Consider the following 22467-nt stretch of genomic DNA (forward strand, 5'->3'; position numbering starts at 1 on the left):
CTCAGAAATTTCCCCCAAATTAGAGTATCTACTCTTTCTATACCCGATTTAAAAAATGTAATGCAGAAAGTACCTCCAAATCAGTAAACTAAATTCCAAATTAAACAGGAATTTATGATATTCAACTTAACTACTTTTCCTCCCTAGAGTTAATTATGAGGTAGACTATGTCATGTAGATATAGGATACTATGATGGGCTGTCAAGGTTTCAGGTGGTACAAGAACTTATCTCCTTCTAATAGAAGCAGAGAAGAGTTTTTTCTTTTCTCTTAGTAATGGCTTAAGGCTAGGAAAAATTAGCCTAAAAAGAGGAGTTAAAAAAAGAGAAATGAGTCAGCTACTGTTGCTGATGATCAGATGGCTGATTCTCTTAACTTTACTGTGGAAAATGAGAAAAATGGATTTTAAAGTAGCTTCAAAGCAAATTCACGTCTGCTAAAATATCTTTAAACACTGACACACTGAGGGAAAAAATACTGTATATTTAGTGGATTCTGTCTGACTAGTTAATTTTTAACCATTTCTACACTATCATTTATTTTATAATCATGTTAAGTAGTAAAGTCAGTGAATACATTAGAAAATGACATTATTAGAAAAGCCATACCATGGATAGAGTATTTTTGCATACAAATCTGAGACAACTAGTAAATATTATTATATTCCTTCTTCATGATTTCCTTTTAATTTTCCCCCGCTATGGGTTAAAGCAAAAGTTAGAAGCATTCAACAAGAATGAAAATTTATGTAAAGCCAAATGAAGTCTTCAAATGCAAGTTATTATTTTAAATTTTATTTAAAAAGAATACATGGAAAAAATATAACCACAAGGCATATACTTAGTAGATACACGTGCATGATTAAACACATTAACAGTACTGGATTAAAAAAAATTTAATTGGGTAATTTCAGAAATCAAGTTAACAAATCTACTGAGGAAGTTAACAAATTATGTGATCAATGGGTTAGATAGGGCTTTATTAGACAGTCTAAAAGCACACATTAAAGATAAAGATGGGCTTCCCTGGTGGCGCAGTGGTTGAGAGTCCGCCTGCCAATGCAGGGGACACGGGTTCGAGCCCTGGTCCGGGAAGATCCCACATGCCGCGGAGCGGCTGGCCCCGTGAGCCACAATTGCTGAGTCTGCGCGTCTGGAGCCCGTGCTCCGCAACAGGAGAGGCTGCGATAGTGAGAGGCCCGCGCACCGCGATGAGGAGTGGCCCCCACTTGCCACAACTGGAGAAAGCCCTCGCACAGAAACGAAGACCCAACACAGCCATAAATAAATAAATAAATAAATTAATTAAAAAAAAAAAAGATAAAGATAATTTGGGAAGGAAGGGGATGTTCACATAAAAAAGTGTTCTTTACAAAAAGCTATTATTTTCTTTTTAAGAAAATTTCTCTATAAAATCAATCACTTTACAAGGATTTTAATAAAGTGTTCTCTGTGCACATAAATGGTTTTTTTGTTTTATTTTGTTTTTGGTTTTGGCTGCACTGCGCAGCATGCAGGATCTTAGTCCTCTGACCAGGGATGGAACCTGTGGCCCCTGAAGTGGAAGCACAGAGCCTTAACCATTGGACCACCAGGGAATTTAACAAAAATTTTGCACAGAACCCCATTATTTATGAAGTATATAAATCTTAATCAGTCATCTCTCAGGAATCTATATTAGCAATGTTTATCATACAAATAAATAATCTGTAAAGGATCTATAATACTGTATTTTCTTTATTATTATTTTTTTGGCCGTGCTGCACTGCTTGTGGGATCTTAGTTCCCTGACCAGGGACTGAACCCAGGCCCTCCAAAGTGAAAGCGCAGGGTCCTAACCACTGGGCAGCCAGGAAATTCCAATACTATATTTTTCTTGATTCTAAGAAGCAATACATTTTAAGATACTGTTTGATAAGTTTTTCAAGGGGAAAATTGGCACTACCATGTTAAATATGTGCATTGGTTTTAAGACATGGCAATTTCAGTGGCATTAAATTGTGGGAGCAAAAAGTACTACTTGGGAAATACAGTAAACTTTTTAACCAATCTCTTCAATCTTGTCGCTAAATTTTTTGCCTGTGACCATAAATCAAAACTGACTGGATGCAGGGCCTCCCTGGTGGCGCAGTGGTTGAGAGTCCGCCTGCCGATGCAGGGGATACGGGTTCGTGCCCCGGTCTGGGAGGATCCCATATGCCGCGGAGCGGCTGGGCCCGTGAGCCATGGCCGCTGAGCCTGTGCGTCCGGAGCCTGTGCTCCGCAACGGGAGAGGCCACAACAGTGAGAGGCCCGCGTACAGCAAAAAAAAAAAAAAAAAAAAAACCTGACTGGATGCAAACTTTACCTCATTTCCTTTATATTGATCTTTTAACTTAATAATTGATAAACAAAGTCCAGAATCTTTAGGTGGATAAGTAACAAAGGCCAAAGCTGTGGACAAACTAGATTATTAATCCTGATAGGAAAGCTCTGGGATAGAATTCAGGTTTCCTTTTCACTATCTTATACTTTTAGCATTGTAAAGAAAAAGTCAAAGTAGTAAATCAACTATATTTCAATTAAAAAAAGAAAAAAAGAGTGACTTCCCTGGTGGTACAGTGCTAAAGAATCCGCCTTCCAACGCAGGGGAAGCGGGTTCCATCCCTGATCGGGAAACTAGGATCCCACATGCCACGGGCAACTAAGCCCGCGTGCCACAACTACTGAGCCCACGCACCCTGGAGCCCGTGCGACAACTAGAGAGAAAACCCACACGCCACAACTAGAGAGAAGCCCACACACTACAAAGAAAGATCCCGTATGCCTCAACGAAGACCCCACGTGCCGCAATTAAGACACAACAGCCAAAATAAAGGAAGAAAAAAAAAAAGAATCTGTCCATATCAAAAAATAAAGAACATGGGCTTCCCTGGTGGCGCAGTGGTTGGGAGTCCGCCTGCCGGTGCGGGGGACGCGGGTTCGTGCCCCGGTCCGGGAGGATCCCACATGCTGCGGAGCAGCTGGGCCCGTGAGCCATGGCCGCTGAGCCTGCGCTTCCGGAGCCTGTGCTCCGCAACGGGAGAGGCCACAGCAGGGAGAGGCCCGCGTACCACAAAAAAATAAAAAATAAAGAAAGAAAGAAAGAAAGAAAGAAAGAAAGAAAGAGTAAAAGAAAAAGTCAAATAAATAAAAATGATAACATAGCCACAAAAATAACCTGCTATTTCAGTCTCTGGCTCAGTGATCTTCACATAAGATAGTTAACAGGGTTACAAATAGGCTTGCAAATGTCCATCTAGACTATACATAGCAACTTCCAAGTGAATTGTGAACATTGCTCTACTCAAGGCTATCACTTCTTTCTTTGCTCTAACATATCTTCCAGGAAACATAAATATAAATACCATGACCCTCTACAGCATCAAGAGAAGATGAGATTTCCCAAAGAGTATTTACTTAGAGAAAAGTGGGACAATGAAGAGGATCAAAGTGAATGTGAACGATAAGCAAAAAGCGATATAGAGAACATCTGGATACAAGTAAAATAGACTATTTAGTCTAATTTTAACACAGTTAATACAAGTAACATGCATTTTGAAAAACAGTATAGAGTGCCCAATAAATGGAAAGTACTCAGAAAAATGCCTAGGACATAGACATGTTTACTATAAATATCATTACTAGATTACAATAAATGAGAATTACTCACTCATTGTTGACTATTATATCCCAGTACCTAACACATTAGACAGTCAAATATTTATGGAATTAAAAATTTGTTGAATAAATTTTAACAAAACTGCAATCCATTAATTGTTCCAAGATGTATTTCATTGCTTTGGATTATCTGTAATTCTACAAACAAAAATCATTTTTCATTTTATATCACAGAATTAAATTTCACAAACTTGTATGGTTTGTGAAACCATAACTGGTTCTACATCATACCTATTTGGTTAGGTGTAACTATGACATCTTAAAACAATTTCTCATTTGCATGATATATAATATTAAAGACTTTTAGTACTGCAGTATTAATTTTTTTATGCTTTAACTTAAGTGCTCATGGAAACATACAAGCTAGCTCATCAACCTACCCCTAGAGATTTGCAGTTAGTCAGAAAAGGAAAAAATATCAAAAAATGCATTACATATACTGCAACCAAAGATAAAACCAAGGCAACAAACAGAATTACATTCCTCCTTACCAACTACAAAGAGTTTTGGTTTTGAAGCTGTTTTTAGGTAGAATGTCTTAAATTTAGATCAGTTTTAACACAGAAAACTTAAGGAAGAGGAGGCAAACATGAAGCAAGAGGGAGCACAGGAACAGAGCAGCAAGACACAGAGCAGCAAAAAATTCTTACGATTAATTTTTTTTAATTGCTTTCCACTGAATTCTTGAAACTCCCTTCGTGCACTCTTGGTTCAGTAAGGCTTCAATCTAAATAGATCACATTCACAACCCCCCTCAATAAGGTAGAAAGTCATGTTTTCCAAAAGGATGAAAAATCTAACTGCTCAGTCAAGAGACACCATTATACCTATGCCTGAAAGTAGCATGCCTATCATGAAGATATCATGACACGAATGTTTCCTATAACATCTCTCACTAGCTAAGTTCCTCCCAACTCCCCATTCTTCTCCCATACCTATCGATTTCTATGAATTAATTTTCTTGGCATTGGACCTGAAGGGGCATGAAAAGCTTTCTTCAGCCCACCCACTTTCACCCTGAAAGCACTCCTGGCTTCTGGATCCCCCCAAAACCACTTACATCCCTTCTCCCTTTGCCATCTCGCCCTAAGCTGTAACTGAACTTGACCTTCTTCAGTTTCTGCTTGCTCATCCCCTCCCAATCCACCTTACCACGTCTACCCCAAACCCTTGCCTCTTTTTGTCCCCTTGGCCTGCGGCTCCTCTCACCGGTGGTGACTTTGTATTTGTCAGAATCCACAGACCTCTAAAGGGCGCACTCAGACTGAGGGGCATTTGGTTAAACAACTATCCCTCTCAAAAATGCACTCAGTACCTAAACCTACATCTTCGAAACCAAAGTATGTCCCCCACCCCATTAGTCATCTGCTCACAGCCCTTCCTCTCCACCACTCCCCCCACGGGTTTCTCTCTTCCTACACGATTCCCAACTTCAAGCTCCACTTTCGCTTCCCACTAGAACCGACACAACTTCGGCCTATTTACTCCGCTCCTTCTGAATTTCTCCACACACCTCCCCGCGCCGCCCCGCTCTTTCCCGCCGGACCGCCGCGGCCGCCCACAGCCCCGGCCTACGGGGCCCTCGAGCCCCCGCCCCTCTTTCCCGAGACCTCGGGCGACAGTAGGCGCGCTGGACCCCGGGGAGGTCACCTTCTTCCTCCGCCATCGTCCCCGCGGAGGCCGGGGCGCCCCTCCGGCTCCCGCGCGGCCCAGAGTCTCCCGCCCTCCGTGTTGCGGAACCCCTCAGCCTCCCCAAGCCCGCTCCCGGCCGCCGCGCCCCCACTTCCTGACCCGCCCCCCTCCGGTGTCGCGGCCAACCGCGTCCCCCCGGGAGGCCCTGGAACCAGAGTGCCGGGAGCGGAGGGCGGCCGGAGGGTTTGGCGGGCGCGCCTGGTCCTGCGCGGGCCGGAAGGCGGTTCTACGCGGAGTGGCACCGCCCACCGCTGGTGCTCCGAGCCCTCTCTCCTGCCTCCCCCGCCCCCCACCGGAGGCGAGTCCGGGCGTCCCGCTGCAGTCCGTTCCCTCGCCCGTCCTCACCGTAAAGGTGGGCGCTCGAGCGGGCTTTCTGGGGCCTTTGTGGGTGGACTCAGGTAGTCAGAGAATATCCAGATCCATCCCGCATACCCGCCCCATTTTACGGAGAGGAAACTGAGGTGCAGCGAGTGTAAGTCACAAAGCTAGTCGGAGCCAGAACTGGAACCCAGGGCTCCTGCGTCCTCCGGGTGCTTTCAGAGCGAGGCAGAACTCTCTGGGTTGACGCGTTGGTTTAGTAAGCTGCTAGACATCTACAGGAAAGAAGCTTGTACTTGGAACTTAGTGTTTTTAACCACCCAAACTGGTTAAACAAATGTATTTACATGATATTATTTTTAAGACAGTAATACTTATGGTGAGTGCGGGGGAGGGGTGCGTTTAGATATTCCACAACAATGGAACATAGTTTTAACTTGTTATACTGTTTGTCTTCACTTTAATTATATCTGGCATTCTCCAAATATACCAGGATCTATCTCCCTCAACAGTACTAAGAAGTAATTTAGGAACTGACAAAATGCCATTATAGAACGAGAGGAAAAAAGCACAAGAACTCACTGAAGTCATGGGGTTATTAAGGTTGTCCCATTCTTAGCAGGCAGCAAGAGTCTCCTTCCTTTATCAAGTTTGGGTATTTGGGGAGAAGCTATCAGTTTTCAGTGCTGTGCAAAAACAGTTCCAGGAACTCTTTTTATGCCTTTTGGTTGCTTGTAAATATGTCTTGCCTGTCAAACAGCACTGGACCAGGAGTTAGAAACACAGGTGGAAGATACCAGTTGCCCAGAAAAGGCCTGGGTCAAAGCAGAGAGAACAAAACTGTTGGTCTTTGAAAACCACAAGAGCCCACGTACACAACAGCAGAATTCAGTGCCCAGCTTATCAGATGATAAGCAGGCAGAGCTCCACCTCATGTGAGAACAATACAGTGGCCACTGAGGGCCACTGTTTTCTAGGGTCTTGAGGTGATGACCATTCCTCCCATAGTTCCTTCATGATCACCTCAAGGACTTAATTGTAAATTTAAGTATAATTTAAATTATACTGCATGCTCTATACAGTAGTGGAGACAGAGAAAAAATAGCTTCTCAAAATCAAATGGAAACATGAAAGAAGAGAGATATTCAGTCTTTAGATACTAATCAGTGGAATTGTGATTGTGTTCCTTAGTAGAAACATTCTTCTCTTGAACCCTAAACCTCCACATAAGAATAATGAGAATGGGTCATTTTATCCCTGAACCAGTGTAATTTTGCTATGAGAAAAATAAGACATTTTTTGTTCAAAATATCAACTCATCCAAAAAGATGTACCCCTAACTGCTCAAGATGTTGCCTTGCAGCTGGCCGTATAGCTGAGCGCTCAGTAAGTCATTCCATAACTCGATAAGACCAGCTGCTCCCAGATAGTAATGCACATAGCTAGTGGACACATGGTCCTAAGATAACTTCCGATTCGAATTTGACCATTTTACGACTGCAAACCATGGGCTGCTAGTTTCCCATCCAGAATTTGAAGGGTCATTTCATTATCCTTTGCCTCATCTTGACCAATCCTAAACACCTCAAATTTTCTCAAATGGTCTTTTATTTACAGTCCACTCTCAAAGAACAATCTGATTTTCTGCCTCCTCTCTAGAAGTTTGAGGACCCCTTTAGTATGCAGTAGATATTTTTAGGGATTGATGTGAAATGCTTTGTTGTAAGTCTTTTAAGAAAATGTAGATTAGGAAGCTATTGTAGCAAACTGGGTTAAAAAAGTAAAGTCTTGAAATAAGGCAATGGAAATAAAAATGTTCAAAGAGAAGGGATTCAAAAGATGCTGGAGGTAAACTTACAGGGCCTAGTGACAAATTGGATGTGATAAATGATGAGTTGAAATGATTCCTAAGGTTTATATCTTAAAATTAATTATGTGCCTTCTGTGTGCCAAGTAGTTTGTTACCAGGATATGAGACAAATATAAAACAAAAGCCCCTGAAGACTAACCTACTTGAAACCAAAAAAATACAGGCAAAGTCTATTTCAAAAACATTCTTCTGTCCAATGCGTCACCTTATTACTAGTAACAGAATAATTAGTGTGAAATCTTTGCATTAGTTCAGCTCTTCTTCTGTTAAAGATATGGAACTCTGTTTCATCTTTATTTTGTCATAAATTTGTAATTATCCATTGATTAACATATTTAAATTATTTTCAAACACCATCTCCTTTGTGAAGTCTGAACCAAATATGATCAATTCATCTTTGAAAGCACATAACACTCTTACCACCATTATATCCAGGCCTGTATTTTGGTCATGTTTTATACCGTTGTTTCAACTCTTTGAAACACATTGTAGACAAATATTTTGGTAATTGACTTAAAAGTTGTCGACAGGGCCTCCCTGGTGGCGCAGTGGTTGAGAGTCCGCCTGCCGATGCAGGGGATACGGGTTCGTGCCCCGGTCTGGGAGGATCCCATATGCCGCGGAGCGGCTGGGCCCGTGAGCCATGGCCGCTGGGCCTGCGTGTCCGGAGCCTGTGCTCCGCAACGGGAGGAGCCACAACAGTGAGAGGCCCGCATACAGCAAAAAAAAGAAAAAAAAAAAAAAAAAAAAAAAAAAAAAGTTGTCGACAATAGTATTAGCTGTGGGTGTCTTAGAAGACCAACATGATAAGCTGTATATTTTGCACGATCAACAAGAATTATGATTTGAAGCCGTTTTGTCTTAGCTTGTCACTAGTTCTACTTGTGACTATGGATTAATTTTTTTCTATGCCTTTTCTGTAAGAAAGGGGATGAGGGGCTACGCTGTCAGTTGCTCCTGCAGTTATTTCTCAAGCAGGCCTCACTTCTTCCTCATTGTCTGAAGCTATGCATCAGTGCCTCCTGAGTATATTTGCTCTATTATCACTCATAAGGATCTGCTGTCTTCCTTTTCCACTGACTGGGAGAACTACAATCATACAAACCAACAGAGTCAAACTGGGAACCATATAATCCTCCCTAGTGGGACACATTGAACAATGTGTGTTCTATTTAGATATTTTTGAATTAACATATTAAGCATCTTAGGACATTTTCTAAAGTATGTTTTTTTTCTACAGTTAAAACTCCTCCAGGAAGAGATTTTTTTACCAAATTGATCATATGAAATAATATTCATAAATAAAGAAAAACATTGTTGGTACTAAGCGGCCTATTATCAAGATTTTCCCAGGCAAAGCTATTTTAGTAGACAAAGGTTGCTGTCTTTGGACCAAGTTTCCATCCTCTCTTCTTTCAGATAAGTAAGCTCTCCAAATATTTGTGAAATTTAGTTGAATTGACTATTAGAATTGCCAGGTAATATAGGACACTTTAGTATAACATGTTCCATGCAATACTTGGGCCAGACTTAAGCTAAACATTATTTGTTGTGTATTGAAATTTCCATTTAATTGAGTATCCTGCTTTTGGTTTGATGTTTTGTTCCTCTGTTGACCCTATTTATGGATTGATGCTGCCCCCTCAATGCTAGGAGCTCCCTAGCATTGATTACTCTTAGGCCTTCTGGGCACAGGTAAATAATAGATTGAATTCTTTCTCATGATAGAGGAAAGGTAGTTAGATAGCAGATGGATTCTGAGTACCTCAATTATTAATTCAGGAAAGAATCTGCCATTCCTAATGCCCTGATACATGAAATTGCTTCTGCTCTCTTCCCACCCTACAAAGGGCTCCAGCTAGAACTGGATGGGTCTAGTGCAGTCCTGGAGCTGCCATTGAACTACTTCTTAGTCAACCAGCCAGTGCAGATGATTGACTGGGCATATCTAGACCTGCTGTTTGGAGGACTAATCACACTTCCAGAGTATAGGTATCTTAAAACCAAAAGCATACAGTGATTGTTGGGGGGTGGGGAATATTTCCCACCAATTATGACTTATCACCATAACAATTTGTGTGTAACAGAGTAATAGCCATGATATTTTTTTAATACAGTAAAAAAACAAAAACCTGTTCATCAATTATGACATGATTTAAATATAGATAAATTTTTAAAATCTTGTTAGAATCCTAGATAGGCACTCTGGTTGAGAATAGGACCCTGAAAAGCCAGTAGTACTGTGAGTCCTGGAGATGGCAGAAGCAGCCGAAATCATGTTTAGGTAAATTTCACACCAAGCTCTCTCTTTGGATGTGTATATTAATGTGAAAGGCAACTCTCTGAATTTGTACCTCAGTGTAAAAAGCATACTATTAATAACTAGATTAATACTAACATTTTAAACATTTTTAAATGGTGCTAAAGAAAAACAAATTTTGATTTTTAACATTAAAATTTGTAAACAACTCTAAAAAGAAACTGTATAAAGCACATTAGTTTTCACCTGCAGGAATGAACATACATTAATTCATTCAATAGATATTTATTGTATATATCCCAAGGGCTGGCTAGTCACTAAGGATACAGGGGGAAAGAAAACACATTTTACCTTGATGGAAGTTACAACATGGGGAGCAGATTATACGGAGATCTTACAGAGTCTAGTGAGTCAGGAAAGGCCTTCCTCAGAAAAGTAAGATTTCTGCATAGCAGTTAGTCAGTGAAGAGAGGAATAACAGGAAAAAAATGTGTTTCAGGCAGAGGAAACAAAAAGTGCATCATTCCTGCAAAGAACTGGAAAAAGTACAACAAAGTGTAGAGCGTGAGAGGAAGAGTGCCTTGAAAAAAGCTCAAGAGGTAGGCAAGAGTCAGCTCATGCAATAGCATGCAGTCGTACATTTGGGTATTTTTTCCTACAGCAAATGGAAACCTTTAATAAAAAGATTTTAAGGGCACATAATCACTTTGTTTTGTTCTTATCACACATGCACACAAAAAATAAAGAGGGTGAGAGGAAGTTTTTGGAGGTAATAGATATTGGTGGCATTGATTGTGGTGATGGCTTCACTAGTATAACCTTATCTCCAAGGACTCCCCGAGTTGTGTATGCTAAATAAGTACAGCTTTTTATATCTCAATAACACCTCAGTAAAGTGGTTTAAAAAACATGTAATCAGATCTGTGTTTTTAATTTAAAAGATTGTTCTTTTCAAAAAGCATACTGGCAAGAGAGGAAAGCAGAATTTGATACAAAGAATCCAATACTGAGGCAAAGAACCAGTGAGAGTTACTGATGACTAGGATGGTGAGGAAAGGGAGTTAAGAATGGCTTTCTTACCTTTAATACCTGGTGGTATGCAGTGCTGGTTCCTGAAGTAAAGAGAACACAAGGACCAACAGGTTTTTGGACACAGAAAGATATGTTCTTTTTTAACATGTTGAAATTGAAACGCCCAGAGAGACCTCCAAATGGAAATATCTGTTGCATTGTTGGGTTTAGAAGCCGGTATCTCCAAAGAAGCGTGTGGAAGTAAATTAGTGAGTTTGCCCAGAGAACAGATAGAGAAAGTGGCTGAGGAAGAAATCATGAGAAACACCATCAGGTAAGGAAGGATGAATCTCTCTCTCTCTCTCTCTCACACACACACACACAGGCTGAGAACCGTCCAGAACCAGCTGAGAATTCCACATTGGTTTTTTTGTAAAAAATGTTTCTAGTGTTTACTATCATATTGGTTTTATATGCATTATAAAACACTGGCTCAAATTCAAGTCTGTAATAAGCAGCTTTGTTACCCATTTATCAACATTCACTTTTAGTACAGCAACAATACATAGCTATTGAATAATTCAGCAGCTGAATTAATGGCATACTGGCAACAAAGTAAAAAGGCAGACCAAAGGAACACTATGAAGCACTACTCTGTGACTCTAATGATGGACTGTATTTGTGCTATGCTAGGAAAAGAGGAGCGGCTAAGCAATTAGGAGAGCACTAATCACCTCAACCTGTCTCCAGATCTTTATATTCTAGATCCTTTCCTGTACTTTCTGTGCAACCATGATATGTTTTACTTAACCTACCCTTCACTTCCTGGTCTATAAAAATAATAATAGGGCTTCCCTGGTGGCGCAGTGGTTGAGAGTCTGCCTGCCGATGCAGGGGACACGGGTTCGTGCCCCGGTCCATGAAGATCCCACATGCCGCGGAGCGGCTGGGCCCGTGGGCCATGGCCGCTGAGCCTGCGCGTCTGGAGCCTGTGCTTTGCAACGGGAGAGGCCACAACAGTGAGAGGCCCACGTACCGCAAAAAAAAAAAAAATAAAAAAAAAAATAATAATAATAATAGTGTTACCTACTGTAATAGGTTGTTGTGAAGATTCATTTAACCAATACAATGCTTTTTATTGTTGATCACACATATTCTCGGTGGTGTTTTTGGTTGTAGCTCATAGTATACTCTGCCAAGGTAATGATTACCAGCTTGGATTTTGGCTCCAAATATCCCTCCACCTTCCATGTAAAGGAATTGAGGGGAAGTACATTGAAATAAGGACATTTGCCCTTTAACTTAGGTCTAAGCTAGGGGCAAGTCAAGCTGTTTGTTTCTGAACCTTTTATCCCTCGGGCCACACATTGGGATCTTGGCCTTCAAGATCTCACATAACACAAAGGAGGCAGCAAAAATGTAGAAAAACAATTTCTCCCTATGGCACCCACTCAGTACTCTCTTACTCCTGAATTTCATCCTGGTGGCCTTCCAGTCCTCAAAATTTACATCACCTCCTGTCTAGTCTGTGGCTCATATTAGCACATGGGCTAGGGAATGGAGTACTGAGCAGAACTGTAGAGATTCAACCTCAAACAGAAGACATCCGGAAACTGAATTACTTCCACCAGTTCAGTCCTATTTATCCTTTTCCTCTTCTCAATAAGAGCACTTCCTACCGTGGCCCAGTTTTTTGGTTTTTGTTTTTTTTTTTTTTTGCGGTACGCGGGCCTCTCACTGTTGTGGCCTCTCCCGTTGTGGAGCCCAGGCTCCGGACGCGCCGGCTCAGCGGCCGTGGCTCACGGGCCCAGCCGCTCCGCGGCATGTGGGATCTTCCCGGACCGGGGCATGAACCCGTGTCCCCTGCATCAGCAGGCGGACTCTCAACCACTGCGCCACCAGGGAAGCCCCCGTGGCCAAGTTTTAAACCTGGAACTCCATTTTACTCATGACCCAAAGAATTTGCTTCAAAATAATACAGCAGTGGGGAAAGTGGAAAGGAATATGGATAATCTATATAATTACATATAACCCTATATATAATAGATTATACAATTGATTACATAATCAATCTATAGGAATGACTGGTTTTGAGTTCATAATTGTTGAAGCTGGAAAGAGACATGGTGGTCATTATTCTATTTTTGTATGTGTTAAAAAAATTTTTCCCCAAAGAGCTAGGGGAAGCAGAGAGAGGAAGAGAAGTTGTGAAATCAACTATAAACCTAAGAGGTGGACCTTTAAGGTTTTTTAATATACTCAAGTCCTCTCTATTTTCACTCTCTTCCTTCCCCACCAGCTTTACTCAATTCCATACCCTCCTGACTGCCTGTGTTCCTTTTCTGCCATGAGGAGGGCAGCTACATGAGGTGCTATTTCAAGGTTAATAGGAAATCCCCTTAGCCCACGCAACCTGTTTTTCTTGAAGGCAAGGAATAGCCTGGACAATGTTAAATGCCTGCCAGAGACATCAAAGCGCAAAGGAACGTGCAGCAGAACCTCAGCTTGCCTAGAGAGCACTGTTGCCTCCTCGCAGATAACAGAGGCCCAAAGCTGAAGCACAAAATTGAAAGAAATTGCATCATTTTTATAAATGACATTGGCAAGGACTGAGACTGAAAAACTGTCTAGGTGAACCAAACTTCATTTGGTGAATGCTTAACAAGAACATGTACGTAGAAATGTACTAGACATTGAGGGAAATACAGGAACTTCCTGCCCTTGAGGTTATAGCCCAAATCTGGAAATGAACTCTATAAATAGAGTATATACATCAAATAAGTGATACTGACAATATATGTAACGCTAAAGTGGTGTCACACAAGACTTAACCAGGGTCCTAAAGCAATTTGGCTTAGAGAGAATATTGGAGAACTCAGCCTTAGCAAAGAGAGTAATTGGAATAAAGGAGGAGCATGTGGGATTCAGAAACACTAAAGTTCTAGCTCTTATTATACGGCTTTTAAGAAATGGCTTGGACTTCGCTGGTGGCGCAGAGGTTAAGAATCCACCTGTCAATGCAGGGGACACGGGTTCAAGCCCTGGTCTGGGAAGATTCCACATGCCACGGAGCAACTAAGCCCGTGCGCCACAACTACTGAGCCCACGTGCTACCACTACTGAAGCCCGGGCGACTAGAGCCCATGCTCCGCAGCAAGAGAAGCCACTGCAATAAGCCTGCACACCGCAACGAAGAGCAGCCCCCGCTCGCTGCAACTAGAGAAAGCCCGGGTGCAGTTCAACAAAGACCCAACGCAGCCAAAAATAAATAAATAAATAAATAAATTTTAAAAAATCCTTAAAAAAAATGGCTTATGTGGCTTGAATAGGTTTTCAAATTGTCAAGCAAATAGAGCCCAAGTAATAAGATGCAAGGACCACATATTAGTATCTATCACTACCATAACTTAAGAATTTCAAAATCAAAGTCTCAGTGATTTATGTTCTAAGGATGGTTGTTTGATCTGTATCTGAAGTGCATTAATCATTGATAGCTTTTACAAATATTTATAGTAACTTAGATAAATATCCTACCACCTCAGGAAAAAAAGGCTTTACCCACCACACCCTTCCACCATTACCCTTAACTCTCCTAATAACAAAACAGAATGCAAACATTGAGATTAAACAGAAAAGTTTTATTATCAAATGTAACAATTCTACAAAAACTCAGTAGTATTGTAGCATTACTGCCTATCTTAAAGTCTTTCAGAGCTTTGGGCAGACAGCATCTTAAGGTAGCCAAGTATAAAGAACTATTTTTCTGATCTTAAGTGCCAGTTATCACCAATTTTCACACAAAACGGTTTTTCTTTTTATTTCTCCTACTGCAGTTAAAGGGCCATTGCTGGTCAGTGAAGAGGGAATGTTTGGCTCTCCATTCAAGGTGTTAAAGTAATGCAAAGTAAATAAAAATAGCCACATGAATCTGCATGGCATTGCATCCAAGCTAAGGACAATATGAGTAAATTAAAGAAACGTGTGCACTCAATTAATCAAATCCTGTTTCCTCTTTGGAGTTACACAAGGCAGCAGTGCTATCTAGCTAGTGTCTAATATTGCACGTCTGGAGCATAAACACAGCGAAACACACAGTGCTAAACACTGACAGCATCAGTACCTGTGCTCACCACATCAGTGTTTACCTCTCAGTCTAGCATGCTGACTATAACCCTATGCTTTTAAAAGTTTTCATTATTTGACAGTTAAGGCATTAGAGAAAAAGTTTTAAGGCTATCTTAATATATACAAGCATTCACTTTCGTTAGTATATTGCTTTCTAGAATACACTGTTCAAATATCTCATTTTTGTGATATTAAAAACTATGGAATTCCTTATTAAAGTCCAAACCATCAATAATGGGAATAGTACAATATAAAATAATACATATGAAGCCATAATATTCAATTACAATTCAAACTAGAAATTACTAACCACACGTAGCTGCTTCATTTTTGGTTTTACATTTTGGCCCCTAGTTCATTCTTATTTACAACTGATACCTACTGAGAAAAAATCCAACTTTTTAAACTATGTATGTTTTGTGGTGGGTGTGCCATTTCTTCTCACTTCTTCCAGGGTGTTTTAAAAATAGTTTCGGTGGCTTTTAACTGTAAGACATTGTGATGGCCAAGAGACTGGGAAAATATTAGTTTTATTTCTTTTTGTAAGTTTGTGACTTTATTCCAGGACCTTATTCTTGAGTTACTTAGGAAGAGCACGTGGTTGTGCAGAAGATGGGGAGAAAAGAGTGGGAACACACAAAAATGAAGCTTCCATAACAGAGTTCCTGATGGAGATAGTAGACACTAGTGGAGTTTTCTTTTCCCCCCAAGACTTAAAACTTAGGAAACACCTATGATGCCACGTTAGCTGGTAGTAATGGAGACACCCGATTTCAAATTCGCATTTTAAATGCCTATTTGCAATCAGCAAGGAGCCAAGCATGCTGCTTGCAATAAGAATTTGGCTTCACTGGCTCAAATTTTTCACTCCACCAAAAGATAGGGCACAGGCCCACTGTCCAATCATGTTTGCTGAAAATACTGCAGCCTGAGTGTAGACAAACTTCTCCTGAAGTTGCTAGAAGTTGTCTTATGTCTGAAGGTTTCAGGATCACCATACATCTTTCAAACACTGAAAAAAATGAACAAAAGGAAAAATTATAGTCTCTAAATTTTACAATTCTTAGTAGCCATAAAAAGATTCTGAATTCTAAACGGTCTGGAAAAGCCTTTAGGTAGTCCAAATTTTTATTTTACACAGACATAATTGGGATTTACACAGCAAATTCTCAGGGAATACAGGGCTGACAAGTGAAGTTTATGTGATAATTGGCATTTCCACAATACCCTACCCTTTGTATTATCATGCATGGGATAACGTGTGTGTTTTCACCTCCCCACTTAACTTTTTTGTGAAGAGACTATTCTCCTCATTCCTTATTCTGGGTCCCAAAGTTATCAGAACATTTTACTGATACTAGAGGTTTAATACCATTTTTAAAATAAATTAAACCATGAAGACAAAAATTTTAAATTAAATTCTAGTATAAGAAATTTAAAAAAATTTCAAACAAGAATATTTGTATCAGTAAGAAGCACTGAAAGGGGACTTCCCTGGCAGTCCAGTCGTTAGGATTCCTCACTTCCAATGCAGGGGGCGCAAGTTCGATCCCTGGTCTGGGTACTAAGTTTGCACATGCCGTGTGGGGTGGCCAGAAAAAAAAAGAAGCACTGAGGAATGACACTGACACTGTAGCAAACATAAGCTCTAATGTCAGTGACTAATCGATAAAAGCCACCTTTATGTGGATTATTTCATCCTTACAACCACCTTATTACATTACCATGTTATCCCCACTTTACAGATGGGGAAACTGAGGCACAGAGCAATTAAGCCAATAATTGGAAGATCTAGAATTTGAATGTAAATTGGTTCCACTGTGCTATTTTTCTTATACACCACACAAAATCTTTAAAATGAAAACTGTAACTAGGCATGTGTATACTTTGACATGTAAATGAGAAACAGAAATGAAGATAGAAATAAAGATAGCTGTTCGGAGTTCAGCCTTATTCATATGACCAGTTTGTAACTGTGGTTAAGACTAGATTTGCTTTTAGAACAGATTCCAAAATTGGTAGAGATTTAGATTCAGGTACTTTAAGAACAGAGAAATCTTTATTCGTTAGAACTCATTTTTAAAATGTGGTTTACAAAGTGACCATAGTTAACATTTAGCTTTAAACCTTATGCATTGAAACCTCCTCCTTGGTACAGACAAGAAAATCTCTATCAATGACCCAACAACATTATTGTCCAATAACTATTCTGTCCTTCTTTTGGCAATAGCAACAGATTTTCCTTAAATGACTGCCCCTCACCCAATCTCAAGGCCACAAATAGGCAACTTTACTGCTGAGCCCAACAAGTGACTCAGATATAGCCAATAAGAGCCCTGCATATCCTTGGCCACAGTGGTTTCAGAGATGGACTTAAAGTGGGGCCAGTGACACTGAATTCCTGGCTTCCTCTGGACTTGCAATGGAAGGGTGGGAAGGCAGGAGTTGCTGGGGGTACGTCATGGAGAGAATTTGGCTGAGAGTGAGCCCTTGGATCCAGCCAAGTCAGTCAACTCTGGACCTGTCTGTTATCAGAGTCAATGAATTCTACCTTCCTCATTCTCAGCCCATACTATTAGTATTCTAGTAGGAAACCATTGTAGATGCTGAAAATTATACCTTCATATTTTGTCAAAATGTGGAAGAGTTCAGAAGAAATTAAAAGTTTAACCTTCTCAGACCTGCCTTTAATCTCGGTGGTATCCAATGGAATTTTAGCATTTAGCAATGAGCACATTCCTAGCTGCCAGCAAAAAATAGAAAATCTCATACAAATAAGGAGAAAATGTTTCCTATTCCCCTTTAGCTGCAGAAAAGCAAACACTATTATGCAAAGACAATTTTGAAGCTACAACTGCAAGTATCCACAAATCAGTCTTTCCTTTCTAGTAAGGTCTGTGTTAAAACATACAATGTTGTATTTTGCATTAAACTGTCATTAGAAGTACTATGTACAAAGAATTCTTTTAAGATATCTGGATTTCACCAACTGGTGTTATGCCCTATGGAATGAACCTAAACCTCTTAAAAAAAAAAGCTTGCAATTCTGATTAGTTGTAATATTTTATTTCCTCCCCGTAATTCTGACATCTCTTTTCTGAAAGTATAATTCATAGGTGAGATTTTTTTGTTAGGACAGAAGAACAGTTTCTTCTTCCTTATAGTAAAGCTAAAATAAAACCCATAACTCAGATTCTTTAATCAAAGAAAGCCTGTTTCTCATTTAAATCAATACAATCAGCATTTATCTGTTGTTCTTACCCATTTTTATAATACTAGTTGGAGGAGGAAGACAGAAGTTTTGTCTAATTTTTTTTTTTTTTTTTTTTTTGTGGTATGCGGGCCTCTCACTGTTGTGGCCTCTCCCGTTGCAGAGCACAGGCTCCGGACGAGCAGGCTCAGCGGCCATGGCTCACGGGCCCAGCCACTCCGCGGCATGTGGGATCTTCCCAGACCGGGGCACGAACCCACGTCCCCTGCATCGGCAGGCGGACTCTCAACCACTGCGCCACCAGGGAAGCCCAGTTTTGTCTAATTTTGAAAGCTGCTTTTTTTATCCAAAAGATACCTTGAAGGACTTCCCTGGTGGTCCAGGGGCTAAGACTCCATGCTCCCAATGCAGGGAGACCAGGTTCAATCCCTGATTAGGGAACTAGATCCCACATGCTGCAACTAAGAGTTTGCATGTCGCAACTAAAGATCCCACATGCTGCAATGAAGACCCTGGGTGCCCAAGACCCAGGTGCAGCCAAATAAATAAATAAATAAATAAATAAATATTTAAAAAACAAAACAGAACTGAAATCTCTAAAATCAAGCAAACAAAAGGTACCTTGAATTTTTTGGCCAAAAACTAAAATATTGATCCAAAAAAAAAAAAAGATTTTTCAATCCACAAATTAATCTAAACTATACACTAAGAGACCAAGTATAAAAAACACTCTTCAAATGAGAGTTACATGGAGATTTTGTTTTGTTTTGCTTTTTTGCATAAAATTTAGCTGTTGTGAGAATACCAGGCTTAATATATTGCAAGAATCTCCAAAAATACCTAGTATACAGACAAAAGTTTTCACAAAAAAGCAAAGAAAACTATAAGCACTTTATCTTGACTTCCCAGCTTTCAGAACTGTGAGAAAGTAAATATTTGGTGTTTATAAGCCACCCAGGGCTTCCCTGGTGGCGCAGTGGTTGAGAGTCCGCCTGCCGATGCAGGAGACATAGGTTCGTGCCCCGGTCCGGGAAGATCCCATATGCCGCGGAGCGGCTGGGCCCGTGAGCCATGGCCGCTGAGCCTGCGCGTCTGGAGCCTGTGCTCCGCAACGGGAGAGGCCACAACAGTGAGAGGCCCACGTACCGCAAAACAAACAAACAAACAAACAAACAAAGCATATAAGCCACCCAAGTCCATCGAATTGCGTTAGGACAGCCTGAATAGATGAAGCCATTTACCAAATGATCAAATTGATACCACCAGGGAGGTCATGTGGGTATAGTACAACAGATATTATGTATCATGAGATCTAATGAGAGGGGCTCTTCACCTCTATGTATTCTTTCCTAACACCCATTACCCCAGCCTAATCACAAGAAAAACATTAAACAAATTCAAACTAAAGGACAGCCCATAAGACTTCAAAAGCAGCATAACTCAGAATTGTCAAGGTCTAGAAAATAAGCAAAGACTGAGAAACTAACACAGGCCAGAGGACACTAAGGAGACAGGCCAACTAAATGTGAAATCCTAGACTGGATCCTGGAATAGAAAAAGGACATTAATGGAAATACTGGTGAAATCTGAAAAATGTCTGAAATGTAGATAGTAGTCAAAAACATTGCCTGTGTAATGATTATTGTGATCATAGCAACAAAATAGTTATTTGTATACAAAAGAACTTTAGTTTGTATAACTGTATATTCATTAACCCATCTAATTCTCACCCCCCAAAATTGTTACATATGTAGAAGAGATTTTTTCCCAATTTTTACAGAGAAGGGAAATGTCACCTCTAAAGAATTATCATCTCCATATGTATGCAAAATATAGTTCTAAATATAGTTAAGAAGCACTTGTTGACAGATTTAAATTTATGAGCTGACCCTGCCCCTTTGAGATCCTAGGAGTATGAGACTTGGAACTCACAGTGAAAGTGGGGGGTACAAGAACACTGGCCATCTGAGGAGGCATTCTTTCCAGCCCGCCATCACAATCTCCTTCTCTGGAGGGAAACTTGGGCATCTTTAATAGACTAGGAGCTGTCCTTGGGGGTCTTTTATGACCAAAAAAAAGAGGAATATCTACAGTAGTTCTTGAGGCAGTCAACAAATATTGGCTGGTTTGAGAGGACTAGGCTACATGAGAAGACAGTGTGACTTTTTTCTTTTATTGATTGATTGATTGATTGATTAATGGCTGTGTTGGGTCTTCGTTGCTGTGTGTGGGCTTTCTCTAGTTGTGGTAGCGGGGGCTACTCTTTGTTGCAGTGTGCGGGCCTCTCATTGCAGTGGCTTCTCTTGTTGCAGAGCACGGGCTCTAGGCACATGGGTTTCAGTAGTTGTGGCTCACGGGCTCTAGAGCACAGGCTCAGTAGTGGTGGTGCACAGGCTTAGTTGCTCCGTGGCATGTGGGATCTTCCCCGACCAGGGCTCAAACCCGTGTCCCCTGCATTGGCAGGCGGATTCTTAACCACCGCGCCACCAGGGAAGCCCCAGTGTGACTTTTTACCAGACCTCACTATGGGCTTTGGCTACCTTTATCTGATTCTATAACCAGCAGTGACACTGTTCTTTCAATAAATTTTTAGAGCACTGTATTAGTTTCCTGTGGCTGCTATAACAAATTACCACAAACTGGTTGCTTAAAACAGCAGAAATTTATTCTTACAATTCTGGAGGCCAGAAGTTAGAAATCAAGGTGTCAGCCAGGCTGCACACCCTCCAGAGGCTGTAGGAAATAATCTACTCTTGGCTTCTTCCAGCTTCTGGTGGCTGCAGGTGTTCCTTGGCTTGTGTCCACTTCATTCCAATCTCTTTCTCTGTAGTTACACTTCCACCTCCTCTCTTATATGTGTCTACCTGATCTCTTTCTGCCTCTTTCTTGTAATTGCACTTAGGGCCCACACAGGTAATCCAAAATAAACTCCTCCTCTCAAGATCCTTAATTTATATCTTTTGCCATGTAAGGCAAGTCACAGGTTCCAGGGATTAGGATGTAAACATATATTTTCGGTCACTGTTCAGTTCAATGCAAGCACTTACTCTGCTGTGCTCTTATTTGCCCAAAGGAAAAGAGCACCAAGACTGAAGCTAGGAGTTATTGGTCTTTTTATCAGCTTGGTCACTAGCTGTATGACTCTGTGAAAGTTGTCTAACCTCTCTGGATTTCATCTCATCTGTCAAATGGGGTCAGGGTACCTGTCCTGATGCCTCACAGGGCTGTGGTAAAACTCGAATGAGACTGCAGATATAAAAGTGCTCTCAGAGCGTAAGCCACTCTATTGGTGTCAAAGATGACTGGTGATGATGAATTTGCTATTCATATGGATGAGGAGAAAAATATACAAATATACAGTCACAATATAAGGTTAAGGGGAAAGAAACAGGTCCAAAATTCCTTGAGGGCATACAAAAAAAGGAGCTGAAAGGAACTATTCACTGTGGTTATTTCTGGATGGTGGGATTATTTGTGATTTCCTTGTACCTGTCTATATGTTCCAAATTCTTTATACTAAGCACACAATACGTTTATGATCCTTACTTCCTAGGGTTGTTAACTAAATGAGATAACTTATGTTCAGTATTTCACATAGTACTCGATGTGAATTTTTATAAATCCTCAATATAAAGGCAGATTAATCTGATGTTATAAGAAAATGCAAAAGTCTGGATTGTAACAAAGCAGCTGATATGTTATCCTATCATGACCCCAAATATACAATACATAGATAGAATTAGAGGTACTGAGTAATGGTCATAGTCAATTTAACATTTCTAATGTAATTTCAAAAGGTTCCATTTCTAGTCAGATTTTTTTGCTTGTTTGTTTTCTTTTGGCTGCACCACGAGGCATGCAGGGTCTTAGTTCCCAGACCAGGGATTGAACCCTGGTCCCGGCAGTGAAAGCGCTGAGCTCTAACCACTGGACTGCCAGGGAATTCCCCAATTCTAGTCATTTCTTATTCAAAATACTCATCTTACAATATGAACAATATGCTTGTCAAGTTCACAGACAGCATCAAGGGGTTAAATAAAGAACATTTGAAAAGACAAAGTATGAACCAAAAAGAACACCAACAGGTTAGAATAATGTGCTCTCATCACTGTGAACTAGACTAGAAAATACCCCATTCATACTACCTCGTATCTGGGCATGCTCTTTGATAGTACCAAGATATCTTGAAACTTCACTGAAAATGGCAGAGAATCAACACTTCCAACCCAGAATGGGGGGCTTTACAACTTCAGAATGAGAGGCTAAGACTATAACTGTCATT

At 40.6% G+C, this 22467-nt stretch overlaps 2 protein-coding genes across 7 annotated transcripts in view; both read right to left on the reverse strand.

Moving 5' to 3' along the window:
• Nucleotides 1-5465, reverse strand: part of DPY19L4 (dpy-19 like 4) — a 62105-nt gene extending 56640 nt beyond the window's left edge. For all 4 annotated transcript variants that reach the window (XM_082601223.1, XM_082601222.1, XM_082601221.1 and 1 more), the window contains exon 1: nt 5349-5465. In XM_082601223.1, coding sequence (XP_082457349.1) covers nt 5349-5364 — 16 coding nt within the window. In that variant the 5' untranslated portion in view covers nt 5365-5465. The remainder of the gene's footprint in view (nt 1-5348) is intronic.
• A 9006-nt stretch (nt 5466-14471) lies between these two features.
• Nucleotides 14472-22467, reverse strand: part of ESRP1 (epithelial splicing regulatory protein 1) — a 60454-nt gene continuing 52458 nt past the window's right edge. For all 3 annotated transcript variants that reach the window (XM_082600796.1, XM_082600797.1, XM_082600795.1), the window contains one exon: nt 14472-15986. The gene's annotated coding sequence lies outside the window, so the exon portion shown is untranslated. The remainder of the gene's footprint in view (nt 15987-22467) is intronic.

This window comes from Mesoplodon mirus (genome assembly GCF_964341445.2).
Source record: "Mesoplodon mirus genome assembly, chromosome: 16".
NCBI classification, from domain to species: domain Eukaryota; kingdom Metazoa; phylum Chordata; class Mammalia; order Artiodactyla; family Ziphiidae; genus Mesoplodon; species Mesoplodon mirus.